The sequence below is a fragment of the Raphanus sativus genome, unplaced genomic scaffold, assembly GCF_000801105.2.
Source record: "Raphanus sativus cultivar WK10039 unplaced genomic scaffold, ASM80110v3 Scaffold0582, whole genome shotgun sequence".
Lineage (NCBI taxonomy): Eukaryota > Viridiplantae > Streptophyta > Magnoliopsida > Brassicales > Brassicaceae > Raphanus > Raphanus sativus.
The window spans coordinates 1-18,659 of record NW_026615900.1 but is presented as its reverse complement, the minus strand read 5'-3'; the positions used below and the strand labels follow the sequence as shown (position 1 = coordinate 18,659).

Genomic DNA, 18,659 nt, shown 5'->3' with positions numbered 1-18,659 from the left:
TTTGGAACACCATTTATTATTTTACTTCGGAAAAGAAATGGAATAAAGATAGATTAAAGTGGGGCAGAATTCCAATTTTCCAATATTTTGGTAACACTTTAAATTTACCTTTAAAAATAATATTTTAAATTTGTGATTGAAAAAGATTAAACTAAATATTATAAATCATTTATAAATATTTTAAGAATTATTTAAATAAGTTTATAAACCTAATCCACCTTATAAATACTAATCTCCAAACAATAATCAATAAACTTTAAACTCAAATGTTTAAATTTTTTTGCATGAAGATATGTATGTTTGAAAGCGGTATCCAATTTATAGTATTTCAAGCAATTTTTCGATCACAATTGAGTTTTATTTTGAAATAACAATGGATAATACGTTAGAGATGATTTTAGTATGCAAATAAATTAAAAACTTTGAAGTGTATAACCAATAGAAAATTAGATATAATCATCTAATAAATCTATAAGCTATGAGATATTTTAAAATGATTTTAGTGTAGACCTAAAAGTTAAAAAAAATAAGAGTATCACTGGTTCGAGATAGGTAGGGATGGCAATTGGGCTCTCCCGTCCTTCCCGTCCCAAACCACTGCGGGTTTGGCTTCTGGCGGTACACAGCGGGCCTGTCCCGCGCGGGACGCGGTCCTTAAACTAGTTGCCCAATCCCGTACCGCAAAATATGCAGGCCTTCGCGGGCCGTCCCGCGAGACATCGAATATTACATTGTTTGTTTCTACATGCGCAAACAAACATAGATAAGAATTGAGTTTCAGCTTGCACACGATCGAGTATACTCTTACAAGATCAATACATTAAGCTTATACAAAACAAATGTTTTTATCATCATTTATGATGGTTTGAATAAGCTCCATCGGTGCAGATCAGAGGCGCTTGGGAGACCGGAAGCATCATCGACTCTGAAACCACCATCAACGGAGCTCCATAATGTCTAATCTCCTTCTCTCTCTCTCTCTCTCTCTCTCTCTCTCTCTCTCTCTCTCTCTCTCTCTCTCTCTCTCTCTCTCTCTCTCTCTCTCTCTCTCTCTCTCTCTCTCTCTCAGGTGAAAGCAGAAATGGAGACTTAGGATTGCGCATCTTCAAAATCCCGCGGTTTAACCTATCCCGCTTTCGGCCCGTCCCGCTTTGAGCCCATCCCGCTTTGAACCCGTCCCGCTTTGAGCCCGTCCCGCGAGGCCCGCAATTTTGCGGGCTTATCAAATGGAGGCCCAATCCCGCCCCGCAGCAAGCCTTTACGGGACAGGCCCACGGTCCAGGTCTTTGATTGCCATCTCTAAAGATAGGGGTGTCAAAATGAGCTATAGCTCATGAGTTAGCTCAGCTCACCTCATTTTTTTCATGAGTATGATCTCTATATTTTAGGCTCATTTAATTAATGAGTTTATTGATCGAGCTTAAAAAAGATCACGAGTTATATGAACGATCTTTAATGAACATAAGTTAACTCATGAGCTTATTCAATTGTATACTTGTAATTTTATACACACACACACACACACACACATATATATATATATATATATATATATATATATATATATATATATATATATATACCTTCTATTTTTCTTATGGAAAAAGATAATTTCGATATTTATCATATTTATCTTTTAAAATTAAAATGTAAAATATACAATTAAATTAATTGATTTCAACAAAATGATTCCCTAAGTAATATAGAAATAAAACTTGTAAAAGTTATCTATACTTTTCGAAGAAAGAAAAAGAAACCATCTTGTTTAGAAATTATCAAAATCTTTCTATAAACTCACGTTAACCCTATAATCTCTCACAAACTTCATTGATCCCAAATTTGGACCATTGGTTTGGCGTTTTGCTTTAATTTTAATTTATTTTAGGAGTTCAATTTTTTTTATTTTTGTCTTGGGTTGGTTTTTGTTTAGTATTTAATATTTATGTTTTGGGTTTTCTAATATTTAAATTTTGAATAATATTATAGAAGTTATTTTATCACTGTTTAATTTAATTTAATTTAATTTTATTATTACTATTTTGTGTTAGATCACGAGTTACCTCATTTAACTCATGATCTAGATGATCTGAGTTCGAGTTTACATATTGAAGCTCATATAATAAATGAGCTGAGCTGAGCTAGCTCATGACCTAGTTCGAGATACCAATGATACTTTTCCATGGATATTTAACATATGTAAAATATTAGAATTTAATTTTATAATATATTTAAAATAAAAAATCAAGTCAACAAGCAAGACAAGTTGCATTAAAATCTAATTAACAATCACACAGTTTCTTCTATGGAAAAAAATATGATTTCACCTATTCTCTCTTTTTCATTTAGTTCCATTATTATGAATGAGATACTGCATTTCTTTATATTTTGTGTATATTACATAGTAAAAAAGTAGAAGATGTTCATATAGAATAGTAAAACGTACGTTGAAAAAAATATAGTAAAACATGAAGATGTAATGCTGACTCGTTTGAGAATAAGCATGTAGTAGTTCGTGTGCTAATCTCAAAATAGTACATGAACTCATACAGGAAGCTGAGCTGTGCAGTCACTACTGGAATACATGAATGGACAACATGTGTTCAACTTATACAAGCCAAGAACTACGTGGTTGTTATATTGTGTAATCATCTTAAATGGTGTATTTAAGATGAAGAAAACTTCCTTATTCTTAAGACTTTAAGCGTTAGGGTTTAGCAATCAGATATATTACCAGTAGGCCGTAAAAAAAAAGGCACGTCTAGGGTATTTTTGAGAGGCACACAGGTGTGTGGATACGTCCCACCATTACAGATGGTGAGATCTGTTGGTGGTTTATCTGTAAAGAACTATACTCGTCAAAAAAGATATTGAGTAGTAATTGCTCTAACCATTGTAATTTAGATAAGAGTGGTATGCACAAGTATGTGCTGGATACCATATATCGATTGTAGGTTATAGCCTTTTTAATAAATGGTTTCTAGACGTGGTCCAGAGGATGTAGGAAAAGAACCTTCGTTAACAAAACTCTATGTGTTCTTTCTTTTATGCTCATACATATTCATATGCACTCGAATACATAGTACTAGTATTACATTACATGTTTTGCTCATTTCAAAAGTAATATGAGAATATGTTCATAAAAAAAAATTTGTACTTCCTTAAATATTTAGTAAATAAATATGTGATAGTACAAATCATCAATACTCTTTCATTAAAATTACAAATATTGATAAACATAGAATAGTGAATAATACATATGACAATTACACATAACAAATGAGATAAATAGTCCCATACAATCTTGCTGTGAGGAAAAAGGTCCATATAAACGATCAAACAATATTATCATTTAGACGCAGAGAATATGGCTCTTCCTAGTGATTGCAAAGTTGAAATCATGTGGGTGATGATTCAACGTGCTTTCGAGTCTATTGGCGTGGTCGATGATTGTTCTCCACGTAGTGGTTGCCAAGCTAGCTCGCTTAGGGAATTTCAAAGACCATGATTTCTACAGCTTTAATCCACATCCTCAAACATTAAGATATCATCCCTTCTTCCGAACAACATTGATGATAAAGATATTTTCAAGCAGTTAGTTGATGATTGGATTATTGATAGAATGCAAATTTTGGCCTGCGAAGTGGACACAGAAATTCCTGCCCTCATGTTATGCTAATTTCAAGGGATGGTGATTTCCTCGATGTTATGTTTGAGCTAAATTAAAGAGGCTAGGATGTTGCTGTTTGCTCGCTAAACCATCTAAACAACCAACCTCCCATAAGATGTCAAGCGTCTTTGAATCTTGTAACTGGTCGAGATTGCTCAGAGATGCATCGAATTGGTTTAACTGGACAATCTTTTGAAATTCGTTTTATAAATGCAAAGGACGTACTACTCAGTTATGAATGATACGTGAGGCTGCCAAGGCAGAGGCAGAGAAGGAAAAGGGGCAAGAGAATGTTGATTGGGATATGTTTTGGGAAACTCGCATTCAAGGCTGAACCTCGCATGGACATGAAAGTGTTTTGGAAAATGATACGAGATGGTTGTTTTTCTAGTATTCTAGTTGTGTAAACACACGAGAACATGTTTTGGATGTATTTCTTATCTTTCATAAATATGTGAGTTCATATTTTTTTAAAAGTTAAACAGGCTTTAATCGGGTTTTAGAAGGGTATTAAACAATGGGTGAATTTGCGAGATAGCCAAATCAAGAATATAATTAGGAAAATGGCTATGATTTTGACTGAATTAAGCGGATAACATTTACCCCTCAAATGTTCCGGTTCTGTCCATTATTGCAATAGGTTGCCGGTGAAGAAGGATGAACGGATGACGTGGACAGCAAGCATGTGGCCCAAGATGGAAGTGGAGAGTTGATAACTTACGAAAGAGAAAAGAAACACGTCACTATTAAATTTACCGCATATGGTGTTATTGTTGGCAGTAAATATGTGAACTAAAATAGAACTCTTCCAATATACCTTATATTCCATTTACCAACCTCTTTCACTCTAATTTTAAGATGATAATGCATGAAGAAGTAAATACTTACCAAATTGCGCGTATACTATTCTATCTCGGTTGCGCATATACTATTTTATCTCTGTGACATAGTACATCACCCATACTTCTGTTGGGAACTATACATATAAAACCCACCACAACAACTAAATAATATACTCAAACATGCTTTTTTTTTGTAGTCATACCACTTAATTTCCCTTACACAAGCATGCTTTTTTTGTGAACAAACATGCTTTAAAAATGGGTTCTAAACAGGTTCTACACTAACGGGCCGAATAAGCCCATTTTAATATCCCCCACTCAACTGAAGGAATTGGAAAAAGTGGATGCCAGTCATGGACTGAACCGAGTTGGACCGATCCTCAAAAGATATAAACTTGGGATGTTACATTTGTTAAGTTCGGTTTATGCCCATTTATGTGGTTTCTGAGGACCCTACTCACCAAATACTTTCTCTTCGGACTTATTTGAAAGTTGAAACCAAACATCACCAAAAATTTGTAACGTTCTGACGAAGTGGATTCAATGTTCTAAAAAATTTCCAACGATACAGCTATATATATGTTGAAGAACCACTTGAGAATCCCATCTTCTGCATTACTTTAAAGCTGATTGTTTGTGCTTGGCCTCCTTAACCATTATCTCTATTGAAGAACCACTTGAGAATCCCATCTTCTGCATTACTTCTAATCGCTTGCCGTTAGCTAGATACAAATAGCCAATCTGAGAAATTCAACAGACAGAAACATGGTTTATTCCAAGAGTTAAGAAGGTTACACTTTTTTTAGTTTCAGGTTATGAACAACACCAACAACTTACATGTGTCTCCAATGATGAGCCTGGAATAAACGTACAAGATGCCTTTTACCAAAGAATAAAGAGGAACAACGAGATTCAAAACCCTTGCCAAAGAACAGAGGCGGAGCCAGAAACGTTTTGTATTAAGGTCAAAAAGAAATTTAATGGAACAAATTTTCATTTTAATGGGGTCAATATAATTTTTAGTAAAAAAAATATTTTGAAAAATATTTTAAAAAAATTCTTAAGCAAAAAAAAAATAGTGGGGTCAGCAGACTCCACTAACAACACATTGCCTCCGCCCCTGCCAAAGAATAACTTCACGAGATCATCTTTCTTCTTTTGTAGTTCAGATTTTTTCTTTATCTGTTCGTTTAATACGACAAAACAAACTGAATTAGAATTAAAATCCAAAAAAACCCCAAGTTTTGAATCGCAAAACCCTAAGTATTACTGAGCTTCATGTGTTCTTTTAAATCAATGATAATGGACTTTGGAAATACACCAGAGATGGCGGCGTCAGGTGGAGAATATTAGAGCTTCGTATTCTTCTCCGGAGATTATGGCAGCTTAGTGTTTTTCGCCAGAGATATTCTTTCCCGGAGAGGATGAAACGAAGTCGGGATCTCGAGTAATGAGGTTTGATGCTAGGAGTTTCAAAGCTCCTAAAACAAATGTTGTAATATGAGTGAAATGTCAAACCAATTCCAAGGGATTCAAAGCACCAAGAATGCAAGTACTTCCTTAATCTAAGTGCAATCGATGATTTGATGATTTCTAGAACCTAGAATGCAATAACTAAACAATAAAAACAGTAAATCAATGAACTTTCTTTTATGAGAAAAGAGAACTCATGGGTATAGGAATTTAGACCTTGGGTGATCAAGCTTCGAACTAAGGATGGCAACAATCAATCAAACTAATCAACCTTAAGCTTAGACACAATCCTAAACAAACTCTATGTCTAGATGAATGCTCATTTGCTAACATATTTCAGACATCAAATGTCTTTTGCTGAATAATATAGAAGCAATCATTAACAACAAGTCTATTGGCTATCTTAACACCCTTAACAACAAATGTCTTTGGTAAAGTGTGTTAAGAGCTTAGGAGAGTTGACTAAAACATATCATCGAACACCTTGTGGGTGGGAGATGTCTAAAGATCAACTTTTGAGAGGCCAACTCAACAGATGCATTACGAATACTCTCCTAGGCAAGGAATAAGGTTTGATTTATACTAAAACATCCTAGAACTAACTTAATCACCTTAAATCTTCCTAACCCATGAATTCAATGGTGGATTACTCACTAAGGTTCATGAACATTCTTAAACCCATATTGAGTTTCAGATTGATCATAAACAGAGATGAAATAACAGAAATCAACAAGAAATAAAATAAGAACAAGAGAATCAATGATCCAAAAGATGAAATCCCCAATAGTTTTTGATGTTTACCAAGTAACAAAAGATAGATTAGCCTCTGGTGGCTTACACAATACTTAAACTTAGGTTTTAGAACAGAAAAACGTGCATACAAATGACTAAAATGCCCCTGAGAAATGTTAATCTTCGGAGAAGACGAACGAGCAGTTGAAGTCGCTGGCTCGGGGTCGCTCCAAGGGACGAGGCGCAGCGAGCAGTTGGAGCGGGCAGTCGGGGTCGCTGGCTCGAGGTCGCTCCAAGGGACGAGGCGCAGCGAGTAGGGAGAGCCGCTCCGGATGGTCGCTGCGGAGAAGACGAGCGGGCGACTTGGGTCGCTGCAGGTGCGTCGCTTTGGTGGGTTAAGTCACAGCGACCAGGAGGGGTCGCTGTGGTCCGGTCGCTGTGGCCCTGCTCGATCCTGGTCACTCATTTTGCCTCTTTTGAGCCACAATTGCATCCTAAATGTCTCCAAGAACTCCATGTGGTACTCCAACACCTGATAAAGACTTATGTATGCAAAATGTAACCTAAACATGACTAAATCCTATTCTAGATGATCAAAATGCATGCAAATATGAAGATAAAACAATGGAAATATGCAAGACATCAACTCCCCCAAACTTGTCCTTTACTTGTCCTCAAGTGAACTTTCTAGGACTCATAGGGGAAGAGGTTTGAAAGTGGGAGCTCATAGCCAAAAGAAACACACAAGCTCTCGCTTCAACATAAGAATTCAGCGCAAGCACACTCTCTTTTATTATCCTCTAGCTTCTCTAGACCTATCTTAACTCAACATTATTCATTCACACACTCAGTTCAGCCAACTCTCACATTCATTAAGCAATACAACAAGTGAGCTCTATGCAAATGGTCAATTGGTCCAAGTCATTTGGGTAAGGGAAAGCTTTTTGTTCTAGTGATCAAGGGGCTCAAAGCTTTTTATCTTCAAGGTGGTTCACTCTCAAAACAAGCAGCCTTGACATTGCACATAATATATCTAAGAAAGAGATCAACTAATGCATACAATGCTCAATCTTCATTGTTCTACCATTTTTCAAACATACAAGAGACACAATTATTCCCAAAGTTACACCCCACTCACATCTCTCACCCAAAAATCTCAAGAACACATCCACAAACTCTTCAATCAAGGGAAAAGATTTAAACTTTTAAAAACACAACCTCTTAGCTCATTCACACTTTGCTAGCCCCCTTTCTTTATTTTTATTTTTATTTTTTTTGTTTTTTTGTTTTTTTTATTGTTGTTTTCTCTTTTTTTTTTTTTTTGGGGGGGGCCAAGACTTTCACAACTCGAGCTAGAGGTTTTATACAATTCCCAATGAAACAATTAAGCACAAGAGTTCAATCATTTTCTTTCAACCTTCAATTTCCCAAGTCAAACTTCACAACACTCACCCCCCACCTATAGCTAGACAATAGTGTATCTAATCTAGCAAAAATGAAGACTGAGCATTGTCGTTCCCAATACTCTCAAGATTATGCACATGCAAGACTTTCCGAAAAAGACCTCACTCAACAATCAATGAAGGCTTAAAAGGAGGAGAGGGTTTTAGAGAGTGGACTGCCACTAGAGATTGTCAAAAAGATCGGCATAAAAGGCGAGACAACTCTAGTGCGTATATCCATGACTCAGCACACAAGGGACCATTAGCAAGAAATTAAGTTCATTCAGTTCATTCAAGGTTGTAGTTGGCTTAAGAGATTGAGTTTAAGGGAGAGTTTTCAAGGCTCGAAGCTTACAAGGTTTTCAAGAGAAGCGCAAGAACTAAACGAGGCTAGACAGTGCTCTCTACAAGGCATTTTAAATCATTGCTCCCAATGCAAATGAATGCAACCTATATGCTCTAGACTCTCCTAAAAGTGCAAATGATGCAAACTAAATGATTTTTTTTTTTTTTTTTAGTTTTTCAAATTTTTTGGCTTTTCTATGCAAATAGGTATGCGAAATGCAAGACTCAATGCAAGACCATCAAAGCAAACATGGTTAAATACTTGGTACCTCCCCCAAACTTAAGTCACACAGTCTCTGTGTTGTTAAGCTGAGAGAGATATCGAAAATAAATCCTAATAAACAAAGAAAAGCTAGTATATACAAGAGAATGTTACGGAGTACCTCCTATGGGTAGCGAGTAGAGGCAGATGCCTCGTACTCATCGGTGTCAGGTGGGAACGTGGTGTAGTAGCCGCCTGGCATGGTGCTGTGCTCCTCGAATCGTGGCTGGCTAGAGATCTCCTGGATCTCGATTTCCTCCTCAGAATCAGCAAGGGAGGGCGATTTGTTTCCCGAGGAAGAGGGGAGGATGGGTGGGTTTCTCCAGCGAGGCTGTTGCTACCTTTCAGTGAGAGGGAAGCTAAGGGCTGAGGGGTTTGGTGGAGGCTGGGGTACTGGGTCGTCTGGGAACTCAAAGTCCGCTCTGCTACATCCCGCTATACCTCCCCTAGTCAAGACATCAGCTATCTTTCTCAAGATCTTGGATGTTGACTTCGCTTTCCGCTTCGCAGTCTTGCTCATTTCCTTGCACTTTTTCTTGAGCTTTTCAATCGTCCTATCCTGAGCCTTGTTCCATCTCTGGAGCCTACTGATATGATCGTGGGCGTCGCGAAGGGCACCAGGGGGAAGGGTTCCGGAATATGGTGTGAATGTGTAGCGAAGCTGCCCATAGACGGGCTCAACATCCTCAACCTCCACTGTATCAGCTTCTGGCATAGCTCTTCCAATATTCTCTTCTGCTTCCGTGCAAGGGCCGATGGGGTCAAGGGACCCACGCTCACCAAGGAAAGCACCCGTAGGAATGATGAAGCTGACACCACAGGGCCCAGCTAGGCTTGTCAGCTCTCTGTTTGGGAGGACCACCTCGGCCTTTTTGCCCTCGATCTTGTAGTGGTAGACGTAGTCACCCTTGTATCTCCCACTAAAGTAAGTGGCTTGCCTCAAGTAAGGAGCATCCAAGAAGATCGGTGTTGTCGCGTCATTTCTCAACGAGATACCCTTGAACTCAAGCAATGGTGTGATCAATCCTCCAATCCCAATCTTTGGTGAGGAGTCACCGGTGGACCAAGCCCAATCTCTGTAGTGCCGGAGACGTCCCACAAACCTCTGAGTAGAGCTCCATGGAGAAAGGGAGCTGCGTGTGTGTGGCGTAGGGCTTAATGGCTGGGAAGAAGAGGTACATGGTGCCAACTTCCTTTCGTGGATAGAAGATATGGACCAGTAGCCTGTGTAGATAACGCACTGATGGATGCCTAACATGGGAGTTCTTGTCTTTTCCAGTAGCACGTTCTTTACCACTGATCAGCTTCCAAAGCTTCTGGGGGAGGTCGTCGGTCTTTTCAGGAAAAGAGTACTGCAAATCTGGAAAACCCATCACTCGCTCGATTTCCTTGAAGCTCATGGTGTAGCTTTTCCCATGCACTGTGAAGGCGATCTTTCCCCATCCTTCCCTTGCGTGCTTAGTTTTGTGAACAGTGACGAAGAGGGAAGAGAGGAACTGGCATGAGACATCTTTGTAGAGAGGATATGCCATGGTGTGAAGCTTGGGCATCTTCCAATGAACCAGCATTGCCTCTATATCAGCTTCAAGACCCAGCTGTCGCAGCAGCTGAACATCCGCAAACCTCGTTGGCATCCAAGTTATCTCATTCTTCAGATGGTGATAGAGTTGCTCAACAGTTGGCTTCTTTTCTCTGTCCCTTTCAACCACAGCTCCTTTTCCCTTAGACGTTTTGGCTTTCTTTGGTGGAGCAGGCTCGTCTGCACTTTCAGAATCTCTCTCTTCAATCTCAGGAACTGCTACACTCTTTCCCGCTCTCTTCTCCTCTGCCAACTTTTTCCTTTCAGCTGCCGCTGCTTGCCTCTGTGTCAACTGTGTTCCAGAGCCAGATGCGGGTGCTTTCCCTCGAGCGGCTTGCTCCTTAATCTCCTTTGCCGTCTTGGTTGTCTTAGTCATTGTACCTGAACACAAGACAAACTTGGAGAGGAGTAAGTTGAATGAAGCAAGAATCACACTTTTCAAAATCTCATGAGATGAAAGTTAAGATGAACAAAGTGATTCTAGAGTCATAAGAGTTTCAGCTCAAGCTTCTAAACAACTTATCAAGCTACCCCAACCACAAATACACTCAATTAGGACCCAATTCGAAAATCTCCAAATCCATGAACCCTAATTTGCAAAAGTTCAATTTCAACTCAATTTCACCATGAAATCAACAACCCAACTTAATATATAAGCTTTCCATAGTCTATTTCACCACAATCAAGCAAGAAAAAGCCCAAAAATTGATTTTGAAAATTTAGGGTTCATGGACTTACGAAATTGGTTTCAAGAACACAATACCTTGCTTTGGATGGATGGAAAAGGTGAATAGGTGTGGGGAAATAGACTACAGGGGCGAAAGCTTGGATTTGAGTGAAAGAATGAAGTGATTTGGTGAAGATTTGAGTGAGATATGGGGTTTGGAGTGGTGAGAGCTTGAGAGGGTTTGTGAGTTGGGGGAGGGATGAGAGTGAGGAAGAAGATGTCGATGGGGAAGAGTTGGGTAGGTCTAGGGTCGGGTTGGTCCGGTTAGGGTGGGTAGGATCGGTTCAATTAGAGTGAACCGGGTTTGGAGATTAGAACACTTACCTGAACCGGAGGCCGCAGCGAGTAGGGGGACCCGTTCCAGGTGGTCGCTGCGAAAATAACGAGCGACCGGCTCGAGTCGCTGGGTGGGAGTCGCTGCGGGCTGGAGCGGCCTGTGCTACCTGCTGCCCCTAGGTCGCTCTGCACCTGCAACACTGTTCACGACACTTTTTTTTTTTTTTTAGATGAAAACAAGAAAAAAAAAATATTGAAAACAAGAATAGATATGCAATATATGCAAGGATAGACATGGGACTTCCTCCCAAGTGAGCTTGTTTTAAGTCTCTAGCTTGACTTTACCTCCTTCGGGGTTAGGCCGGGGTGGGATTAGAAAGTGGAGTTGAGACTCCATCTTCCTTTGGTGCTGTGGCCATGTAGAGCTTAACTCTTTGCCCGTTGACTGTGAAGTCTCTTCCATCAGTACCCCACAAAACAATAGCCCCATAAGGTCTGATCTCCTTGACCTTGAATGGACCGGACCACCTTGACTTGAGCTTTCCTGGGAACAACTTCAGTCTAGAGTTGTAAAGAAGAACTTGGTATCCTTCCTTGAACTCTCTTTTCAGAATGCTCTTGTCATGGAAAGCCTTGGTCTTTTCCTTATAGATCCTTGAATTTTCAAAAGCATCCATCCTTATCTCATCAAGCTCATGGAGCTGAAAAAGTCTCTTTTCTTTGGCACTCTTGATGTCAAAGTTCAGCAACTTCACTGCCCATAGTGCCTTGTACTCAAGCTAAACTGGCAAATGACAAGACTTCCCATACACAACGTTGAAAGGTGTGGTTCCCAAAGGTGTCTTGTAAGCTGTCCTATAAGCCCAAAGTGCATCATCAAGTTTAGTAGACCAATCCTTCCTTGTAATCCCCACAATCTTCTCCAAAATGGACTTGATCTCTCTGTTAGAAACCTCAACCTGACCACTTGTCTGAGGATGGTAAGGAGTTGCTACCTTGTGCTTCACACCCTTCTTCTTGAGAAGTCCTTCAATCAGTTTGTTGATGAAGTGAGAGCCTCCATCACTGATCACAACCCTTGGGACTCCAAACCTTGGAAAGATGACACTCTTGAACATCTTGGTTACCACCTTGGCATCATTGGTGGGACTTGCTATGGCTTCCACCCATTTTGAAACATAATCAACAGCCACAAGGATGTATTTGTTGCCATGAGATGATGGGAATGGTCCCATGAAATCAATACCCCACACGTCAAACACTTCAACTTCAAGGATAGGATTCTGAGGCATATCATTCCTCTTGGTAATGTTTCCTCTTCTTTGGCATGAATCACACCTCAAAACAAAATCTTGTGTATCCTTGAACATTTGTGGCCACCAGAATCCTGCTTGTAGCACTTTTGCAACAGTCTTGAAGGTGGCAAAGTGACCTCCATAAGATGATCCATGACAGTGTGTAAGGATCCCTTCAACTTCTTCATTGGCAACCACTCTTCTGTAGAGCTGATCCTTGCAGAGAATGTAGAGGTAAGACTCGTCCCAATAGTATCTCTTCACATCCTTGAAGAACTTCTTCTTGGCATAGCCCACAAGATTCAAAGGTTCTTTTCCTGTGGCTAAGTAGTTCACCAAATCAGCATACCAAGGTTCCTTCTCTTCAGTAGCTTTAACCTCTTCAAGCTTTCTACTAGTCTCACAAGCTGCCATCACTGCTCCAATAGCCATGATCTGCTCTTCTGGAAGTCCCTCATCAATAGGAACGCCACATTCTATTTTCAGTCTAGAAAAGTGATCAGCTACACCATTTTCAACTCCAGGCTTGTCTCTAATCTCCAAATCAAACTCTTGGAGCAAAAGGATCCATCTCAAAAGCCTCGGTTTTGCATCTTTCTTGGCCAAAAGGTGTCTCAAAGCTGCATGATCTGTGTAGACAATGACTTTAGACCCCACCAAATAGCTCCTGAACTTCTCAAATGCAAATACAATGGCTAGCATCTCCTTCTCAGTTGTGGCATACTTCATCTGAGCATCATTCAAGGTTTGGCTCGCATAGTAGATCACATGAGTCTTGCCATCTTTCTTCTGGCCCAAGACAGCTCCCACAGCATAGTCACTAGCATCACACATGATCTCAAAGGGTAGACTCCAATCTGGTGGCTGGACAATGGGAGCATTTACAAGCTCATTCTTCAACTTCTTGAAAGCTTCTAGACATTCCTTACCAAAGAGAAAGATCTCCTCCTTACATAGCAGTCTAGTAAGTGGCCTGGCGATCTTGGAGAAGTCCTGAATGAACCTTCTGTAGAAACCAGCATGCCCCAAGAAGCTCCTGATGTCTTTCACTGTCTTCGGGGGAGCCAAACTGACCATCACATCAATTTTTGCTTTGTCTACCTCAATCCCCTTCTCTGATATCTTGTGTCCAAGAACTATCCCTTCCTTAACCATGAAGTGACACTTCTCCCAGTTGAGCACAAGGTTGGTGTCTTCACATCTCTGTAGGACCCTGCACAAATTAGACAAACAAGCAGAAAACGAATATTCGTAGACAGAGAAGTCATCCATAAACACCTCCACAACATCTTCAATAAGATCAGAGAAAATCGACATCATGCACCTTTGAAAGGTGGCTGGAGCATTGCACAGCCCAAATGGCATCCTTCGATAAGCAAAGGTACCATAAGGGCATGTGAATGTCGTTTTCTCTTGATCATTGGGATGTATGGGTATTTGGAAGAACCCTGAATACCCGTCAAGAAAACAATAGAATGGATGATTTGCAAGTCTCTCAAGCATCTGATCAATAAATGGCAATGGAAAATGATCCTTTTTAGATGCAGAGTTCAGTTTTCGGTAATCAATGCACATTCTATGTCCTGTGATGGTTCTTGTGGGTATTAATTCATCCTTATCATTTTTCACCACAGTGATCCCACCCTTCTTTGGTACCACATGCACAGGAGATACCCATTTAGAATCTGAAATAGGGTAAATCACACCAGCATCTAAGAGTTTAAGAATCTCCTTCTTTACAACATCCTTCAGGTTAGGATTTAACCTTCTTTGATGCTCGATAGAAGTCATTGATTCATCCTCAAGATGTATCCTGTGCATGCACAAAGTGGGTGAAATCCCTTTGATATCATCAAGCGAGTAACCTATTGCTTTTCTAAACCTTTTAAGTGTTTTCAAAAGTTCAGCAAGCTCAGGTTCAGTAAGTTCACTACTCACAATGACAGGATATGTCTCATTAGGGCCAAGGAATGCATACCTTACACCATGAGGGAGTGGTTTAAGCTCCACTTTAGGTGCCTTAAGCTCGCTCCAGTCATTTTGCTGGGTGTTCTCTTGTTGAGTCACTGAAGCTACTTGATGTACCACTTGTGGCAGCTCTTCATACTGATCCTTACTCTCAAACCCCTTGTGTGAATCCAGCATCATCCCATAGGCAGTACTCTCCAGGTTCTCAATTACTTCAGCCTCCTTCATTTCATCATTGTCAGTATGCAATGTTATCATTTTTCTTTCAAAATCAATGTAGTGATGACATATGGCAAATCACTTCTTAAATACTGTATATGAGATATTTTATATTTTATTATTGTATATCTTAGAATCTATGTAAATTTAAATGTAGTATATGTGATATAAATGTATTATATCTTAGACTCTATTTAAATCTAAACGTATTATACATACCACTCGATCGAACTCCGAGTGAAGTGGTGAGATTCTTCTTTATTAGTGATACACAAGTTTGACTCATAATGCTTTTAGCTTGTTTCTGGACAAACTTGTCTCCCACATTTGATGAGTAATGTTGTCGTGTAAGATTATTTCGTTGATAAATCTTAAATCGTTTCTCGGTTCCTGATATTGGAAATACAAGTTCCACGGGAATCTGTGTGGACTGTACGATAAAGCTGTCTGTCTATATCAGTTTACCTAGTTTTTTATCGCTGAAGTTGCAATTGTTGCAATTTAAGACGACGCCTTCAGAGAGACTTTCATGACTTGCTTTATTGGTGGTTCTAGGCCTTATTATATACTTTCTCTGTTTCATAATAAGTGGCATTTTAACTTCTTTTTTTGTTACATAAAAAATGTCACTTTACAATTCCAATGAAAATTATACTTGCTTTCAGTTGAAAATTAATTGCAAATTGCATTTATTTTATAAACAATTTTATTTATTTCAAATACTATTGGTCAGAGAGGTGCAATTAATAACAACTTACATATATTTCCGTCACTTTCTTAATTTGTGTGAAAATGTCAAAGTGACACTTATTCATAAACAGAGGGAGTACCTTTTCTTTAGGATTAAGAAGAATATTATGAACAAACACGAATCAAAATTGAAGAAAGCAAAATAAGCAAAAAACGTATTAAAGCAAATACCCGCTTGCTTCGTTGATGAAAAAAAGCAAATACCCGCTTAGGATTTATACAATATATGAATAAATAATTTTATATCTCTCAGACCCATATTTATAGCAGTTTCTAAACCTGATTTTTTTTTCTTTTAAGCATACATACTTATCCTAGAAATAGTAAATTTTCCTAATCCTAAAAAGTGTACTATACCAAATCCAACTAATTTGATTATTCCAAGAGTTAACTGTTCAAAATCGTTTTTTGTACACATGTAAGTTTATTACATTGATACCTCTCTCTCTCTCTCTCATATCACAAATCCCCAGTCATGAGAGACTGATGATAAGAGAGTTTAAGTGAAAGTTTTCACTTTAACTCTCTGATCATCATTCTGTTATGGTTGTGATTATGTTAATGCATGTGATGTATCTACTGTGTTTCTCCTAGATCGTTGAATCTCGATTTTGGATATCGTTGTATTTAATGGTTTCATTTAATATTTCAAATCTATATTAAAACCCTAACGATCTGGAACCAGTATTTGTTGTGCTTATATAAAAGCATTAATATTAGGTTTCCTTTTTGCTTACTTTATGTGCCAATTGAGTTTCATGCTACCAGGGCCGTCAAATATCACGTGCAAGTGGAGCGGTCAAACAAGGTGTCTTATTCAAATCATTGACTGTTCTCCTAAAACTGTAGCCGAAAAGTTTTCTTACTTTTCAAATATTTACAATGGTTGGGTGTGATGAAACGATTTCCCTCTCTTTGATATTAACGATCTAAGGGAAGATAATCCAGAAATATTAAAAGACAAGTGACCGAATAAATCTGAATTTATTAAGTAACCTCTGGAATCGTGACATATTGAATTTCATAATCATATGATTTAACTGGAATTATTCTAGAGAACTGGTACTGGTAATCCTTAGTCCATGAAACTTCCATTTGAATGCTCTCCATGTCAAGCGTATCCATTCATTTCTACATGCTAGAGAAGTTGCAAGAATAATGGTGTTGACATCGAGGTTCTCGGAGGATGCTGTAACTTCTCTCTACATCTATGAAAGATGCTGAAGGAGGGCTTGTTGCAAATACCGGCAGTTAGATGGGAGGTGAAGTATTATGGAAGAATAAATATGAAAAATATGAAAAATTTGACTCATATGCATGTCAAGTTGGTAGAAGTCGGTAGTGCATATGGAATAAGACACCTTGGCTAACTTCAGGTACAATAATGATCAGCATACATGTGTTATCCTCATTATGTAAACCTTAACATCTTGAAACTTTGGAGGATAATGCACAGTGTCCATTTTTGTGATGGAGCGTTGGATTTGGAGGATTAATGTGTTGGAATTGATTTTCTATCTTGACTAGTGGATTAACACCCCATAATTCGACATATTAACTTTGCATGAAGACGAATTTTAAAATTACTTCTTAAATGTTATTAATTAACAAGCCGCTCTTCAGCAAGCAAATAAAAAAAGCACTTGCATACGCATGGACATTGAAATCATAGGTAACTAGGTAAGCATAACTTAAATTTTAAGAAATTCGCAAATTCGCAAATAACATGTATATGTAATTTAAACGTAATAAAAAATTACTTTTAATATTTATTTTCACTAATCCACCATATTGGTGAATCAAATAATTTTCTTTATCTATATTTTAGTAAAGATAATATTTTAAAATTTTCAAAATTTGACTACTATGAAAACAAATCTATACGATAAAGGACTTCTAAGAAAGTTTAAAGTTTTGAAATAAATTTTAGTGTTGACCAGTAAATAAATATAGAGTTTCCAAATACACAAAAATCAAATTAAGAAGAAAATAATAATTTTTAAGACACTTGATTTTAAATAACTCTGTTTAAAACAATAAATAAAAATATTCTAATACAGAATGAATAATTTTCCTTTACCTAAGATTTTAGTTTTAGAAAAAAATTCAAAATAAAGTGCGGAAAGAAAATGAAAATGAAAAATTTGACTCATATGCATGTCAAGATGGTAGAAGTCGGTAGTGCATATGGAATAAGACACCTTGGCTAACTTCAAGTACAATAATGATCAGCATATTTGTGTTATCCTCATTATGTAAACCTTTACATCTTGAAACTTTGGAGGATAATGTACAGTGTCCATTTTTGTGATGGAGCGTTGGATTTGGAGGATTAATTTGTTGGAATTGATTTTCTATCTTGACTAGTGGATTAACACCCCATAATTCGACATATTAACTTTGCATGAAGACAAATTTTAAAATTACTTCTTAAACGTTATTAATTAACAAGCCGCTCTTCAGCAAGCAAATAAAAAAAGCACTTGCATACGCATGGACATTGACATCATAGGTAACTAGGTAAGCATAACTTAAATTTTAAGAAATTCGCAAATAACATGTATATGTAATTTAAGCGTAATAAAAATTAATTTTAATAATTATTTTCACTAATCTACCATATTGGTGAATCGAATAATTTTTTAATATATATTTTAGTAAAGATAATATTTTAAAATTTTCAAAATTTGTGTACTATGAAAACAAATCTATACGATAAAGGACTTCTAAGAAAGTTTAAAGTTTTGAAATAAATTTTAGTGTTGACCAGTAAATAAATATAGAGTTTCCAAATACACAAAAATCAAATTAAGAAGAAAATAATAAATTTTAAGACAATTGATTTTAAATAACTCTGTTTAAAACAATAAATAAAAATATTCTAATACAGTATGAATATTTTTCCTTTACCTAAGATTTTAGTTTTGGAAAAAAATTCAAAATAAAGTGCGGAAAGAAAATGAAAATGAAAAATTTGACTCATATGCATGTAAAGATGGTAGAAGTCGGTAGTGCATATGGAATAAGACACTTTGGCTAACTTCAGGTACAATAATGATCAGCATACATGTGTTATCCTCAT

At 37.6% G+C, this 18,659-nt stretch overlaps 1 protein-coding gene across 1 annotated transcript; it reads right to left on the bottom strand.

The window, feature by feature from the left end:
• Nucleotides 1–11,701: 11,701 nt before the first annotated feature.
• LOC130502490 (uncharacterized) lies at nt 11,702–12,022 on the bottom strand. The gene has a single exon (XM_056997289.1). It carries the CDS (start codon nt 12,020–12,022, stop codon nt 11,702–11,704), a length of 321 nt encoding a protein of 106 aa, XP_056853269.1.
• Between the last annotated feature and the right edge of the window lie 6,637 nt (nt 12,023–18,659).